The sequence below is a fragment of the Entelurus aequoreus genome, linkage group LG04, assembly GCF_033978785.1.
Source record: "Entelurus aequoreus isolate RoL-2023_Sb linkage group LG04, RoL_Eaeq_v1.1, whole genome shotgun sequence".
Classification (NCBI taxonomy): Eukaryota; Metazoa; Chordata; class Actinopteri; order Syngnathiformes; family Syngnathidae; genus Entelurus; species Entelurus aequoreus.
Genome location: NC_084734.1, coordinates 25,756,077 through 25,761,076, shown reverse-complemented (window position 1 = coordinate 25,761,076; position 5,000 = coordinate 25,756,077). Strand labels below are relative to the sequence as shown.

Sequence of the window (5,000 nt, the reverse complement as noted above, 5' to 3'; positions counted from 1 at the left end):
GACGTGGTCTCATACATCAAACAGCTTGATGAATCGGTCAGCAAATTGTTTCATTTTATGTCAACTCTTAAAGGAGAACTGCACTTTTTTTTGGAATTTTGCCTAACATTATGAGAGTCAAGAACACAAGTCTTTTTTGTTTTTATTTTCTTATTTTAAAGACGATAAAAAAATGCTTGGAAGATGCGGCTAATGGGAGTCACCATTGTAGCCTTGGAAGCCCTTAAAACCACTTTAAAATCCTCCATCAACGTTTTGTATACACACTGCAAGTATATATATATAATGTACTAACAGCCACCTTACATCACAATATGTACTATGTTCAATATTTACAGTATTTTGATCATTTTAATCATTTGTCGCATTTGTTTCCGTTTGCACTTTCGACTTCTGGCAACAAATGTGTGTCCTACTTCCGGAAACAAGGCATGCGTGTGTTCTAATCATGTCAAACTTGGTAACAAACAACGAAGACGACTATTTTTGGCCAAATGCGGATTCACCACCTTATCTCTTCGAATCTGAATATACGGAGGATGAACTACTGCTTTTAGAAGCGAGCACGAAGGAAGAGTGAGACATTGGAGCATACAAAAGCCGAGAGAGTGAGTTGAAAGTCACTCAAAGCTGCAAAATCTGGCTTTTTTTCTTAGCCAAAAACAGTTCCATTTAGATGAAGAATGACTTCTCACAAAGATGAAAGGGGGTGGAACAAAACATATTTTCTCGTCTATTTCGCCGGGTCTAGAAGCTTAGCTTCTTCCTACGGTACTCCTTTTCGAACATGTTGTAAAGAGAAATTAACATGTGTAATTATTGTATTATGTATGACATTGTATCTGTTAACATGTTCAAAATAAATTAAACCACAAACATAACCATAAATTGGCTGTCAAAGTGTACCAACTTCTCAGTTTAATTCTTCATCATTTTACTATCCAGCTAAGAGGCATGTTTATAATTTAGAGTAAACTTTCACAAGCTTTGAGGCGAGAGAGCAGCTCACCAGCTCTTAATGTCAATACAGCAACATAAGGAAGTTGCCTCTCTCTGTTGACTGAGCCACTAAAAGTAGGTCCTGAACGTTAGTGCTTATAATAACAATATTGCTAATACTTGATTAATATTCAGGTCATGAAATGTAAATGGAGAATTTTTGGTGCTTTTTTGATTTATATTTATTGGGTTTTACCATCAGAATAAACGCAATAGATGCAATAACGTCATGGCTCCCATTGGCTTCATTACAGGCAGACTTATCCATCCATCCATTTTCTACCGCTTGTCCCTTTTGGGGTCGCTGGAGCCTATCTAAGCTACAATCGGGCGGAAGGCGGGGTACACCCTGGACAAGTCGCCACCTCATCACAGAGGCAGACTTATATTTATCCATCCATCCGTTCATCCATCTTCTTCCGCTTATCCGATGTCGGGTCGCGGGGGCAGCAGCCTAAGCAGGGAAAACCAGACGTGCCTCTCCCCAGCCACTTCGTCCAGCTCCTCCCGGGGGATCCCGAGGCGTTCCCAGGCCAGCCGGGAGACATAGTCTTCCCAACGTGTCCTGGGTCTTCCCCGTGGCCTCCTACCGGTCGGACGTGCCCGAAACACCTCCCTAGGGAGGCGTTCGGAGTGGCATCCTGACCAGATGCCCAAACCACCTCATCTGGCTCCTCTCCATGTGGAGGAGCAGCGGCTGTACTTTGAGCTCCTCCCGGATAGCAGAGCTTCTCACCCTATCTCTAAGGGAGAGACCCGCCACCCGGCGGAGGAAACTCATTTCGGCCGCTTGTACCCGTGATCTTGTCCTTTCGGTCATAACCCAAAGCTCATGACCATAGGTGAGGATGGGAACGTAGATCGACCGGTAAATTGAGAGCTTTGCCTTCCGGCTCAGCTCCTTCTTCACCACAACGGATCGATACAGCGTCCGCATTACTGAAGACGCCGCACCGATCCGCCTGTCGATCTCACGATCCACTCTTCCCTCACTCGTGAACAAGACTCCGAGGTACTTGAACTCCTCCACTTGGGGCAAGATCTCCTCCCCAACCCAGAGATGGCACTCCACCCTTTTCCGGGCGAGAACCATGGACTCGGACTTGGAGGTGCTGATTCTCATCCCAGTCGCTTCACACTCAGCTGCGAACCGATCCAGTGAGAGCTGAAGATCCTGGCCAGATGAAGCCATCAGGACCACATCATCTGCAAAAAGCAGAGACCTAATCCTGCAGCCACCAAACCAGATCCCCTCAACGCCTTGACTGCGCCTAGAAATTCTGTCCATAAAAGACTTATATTTATGTTTATTAAAAAGTTAGAATGCATTAAAAAGACATAAGTGTTCTTGTTTCTCATACGTATTGTGAATTATAGGCAAAATTTACAAAAAAGTGCAGTTCCCATTCAAGTGAATACGAGCAACAATTATAGGGACGGCGTGGCGAAGTTGGTAGAGTGGCTGTGCCAGCAATCGGAGTGTTGCTGGTTACTGGGGTTCAATTCCCACCTTCTACCTTCCTAGTCACGTCCGTTGTGTCCTTGGGCAAGACACTTCACCCTTTGCCTCTGATGGTTGCTGGTTAGCGCCTTGCATGGCAGCTCCCGCCATCAGTGTGTGAATGTGTGTGTGAATGGGTAAATGTGGAAATACTGTCAAAGCGCTTTGAGTACCTTGAAGGTAGAAAAGCGCTATACAAGTATAACCCATTTATCATTTATCATTTATAACTGGCCTTGATGGTCAACATGTAATTGGTGACAATGGCTGATTTGTCTGTGTTTTCAGCATTGAATATGCTGTGATTGTTCAATATTGAGTTAAACATCTCTTTACACAGCACTTTAATGTTTATCATGGACTGTTCAAAGAAAGTTGTAAAACCCCAATTTAGGAAATCAAATGTTGTATTAAGTTCACCTTGGATGCTCATTCATGTGTTTGAAATTCATAGGTAAGCAAAGCAAGGACTTTGGGAAGCCAGCTGGACAAGAATACACTGCAGACCTTAACATTGGCTGACAATTTCAGCAAAAACGTCACTGCTCTCAACACGCGCATTGAAGGTACCAAATTAAATAGCTCAAGTGCATTGAAGGCGTAGCATAATTGAGTTCCGACAAGTAAAACAACAAAAGCTGCCAATCAACTACTAACTTTTGACATACATCCCACACAAGAATATATTTTGGCTCTTTATTTAAGCCAATGTTTTCTAATAACTAACTTAATTGTGCAAGTCCTGAACTAAGAGAGCACAGTCTACCAAGTCAAATTCCTTGTGTGTTAAACATACATGGCCAATAAATTTGATTCTGATATTTGCAAAGACTAAGCATGGAGCTATCTTTCTACTGCCTGAAAGGACCCCTTAAATACGGAGGGGCCATTAGCTGCCGACGAAGGTGCCTGATTAAAAAACAAAATTTTTTAGCTCCTTGAAACTCATTGTTATCAAAATTCAACCAATCACTTAAGCATAAGCCAATGTCTTCCTTTGAGGGGAGGTGAGTGTGAGTCCTTTGAAGAAAAAATATGCGAGGATGCAATAATCAAGGTTTATAACATTACATTTCTTTGAAGGCGGAATATTTGTGGTCGCTAACATAGGTTGGTTTATGTCAAAAGTAATTGTCTAATTTTTGGAAAATATTTAAGGTAGACAAAATATTAAAATATTGAAATTCAACAATTTGGTGCATTTGCACACAGCTAAAATTATGTACAAAGATAACTATAACCTGTTACCCAAGAATGTACAACAATTCTTCTCAACAAAAGAGGAGGAATATAACCTTAAAGGAAAATCTAATTTAAAACATGTGTATGCTCGTACAACACTTAAAACCTTTAGCATAGCCGTATGTGGAATTAAATTATGGAATGGATTAAGCAAGGAAATCAAACAAAGCACCAATATGATTCAGTTTAAGAGACTGTTAAACTACAAGTCTTCAGAAAGTACACAGAACAATAATTATGATGAACATCTTGAACCCTTTTTTTTTTTTAGATAAAGATTATTTATGTATTTAATATTTTTTTTACTTACTATGGTATATTATTTATTTATTATTTATTCACTGTTCTGTTACAGAGAACAAGGAAATGGGATAACATTGCTATGGTATGAAAAGGGGTAGGATTAAATAAGCTCAGCTTCTTCCTACTCCTTTTCGGATGTGCTGTAATGAAACAACTGGAAATATGTGATGCATTACATTGTAACGTGTGCATATTCAAAATAAACTGAAACGGAACTGAACTGAAACAAAGAGTAATCGTGAGTTAACAATGAAAACCTTACAATTACAATATGTATTAACTAACAACTCTAATGTACAAAATTGTATAAATTAAGTGAAAACTAATTAGTCATTTGTGTTTATAATGTCCATACTTGACTCTGTCTGATATGTTTGGAGAGTGGTTCTGTATAAACCATCTCCATCCAATCTTGTTTCTTATAATCTGTCTCTTTTGGCCATTTCTACTTACCCTACACCGGATAACCTTGGATATTAATGTTATTGTCTGCAGATATGATCAATGAATGGGAGATCTATAGTGTTTACCAGGAAATGGACCCCGAGGTGGCCAGACGCAACACAGAGGAAGCCTTGAGTTTTGTGAGCGAAATGAGAAAGCTGGACTTGTCTGCACACGGGCCCATCACCATTGAAGAGTCAACAGAAGCCCATGACTGTAAGGAGATACAGATCAGAAACACTCAAATTCAAATACATGGAAATCTGTCTATTCCTGATATTTTTTGTGATATAGATACACATCGAAACAAAGGGGAAAAGCATTAAATAGGCCAGTAAAGGTACAAGTGTTCATAATCAGATTTTCTGTTAAGAGCTTTTGGTACCATTTTCTTAAACGGTACACATTAAGTGAGGGACAGGAAGTGTGCCTTGTGTCCCTTTTTTTGGTTATTAAACTCATTGGTCATCTATGACTCAAAGCCAGGATGTGGTTGTTTTGTTTGGATAGG

The 5,000-nt window shown here is 40.3% G+C and overlaps 1 protein-coding gene across 1 annotated transcript in view; it reads left to right on the top strand.

The window, feature by feature from the left end:
- lama4 (laminin, alpha 4) overlaps positions 1–5,000 on the top strand; it is an 88,828-nt gene that overhangs the window by 32,244 nt on the left and 51,584 nt on the right. Inside the window, exons 10-12 of the mRNA XM_062044442.1 lie at positions 1–36; positions 2,955–3,066; positions 4,541–4,705. The exon at positions 1–36 is cut by the window's left edge and continues 75 nt beyond it. Of these exons, the coding sequence (XP_061900426.1) occupies positions 1–36; positions 2,955–3,066; positions 4,541–4,705 (313 nt within the window). The remainder of the gene's footprint in view (positions 37–2,954; positions 3,067–4,540; positions 4,706–5,000) is intronic.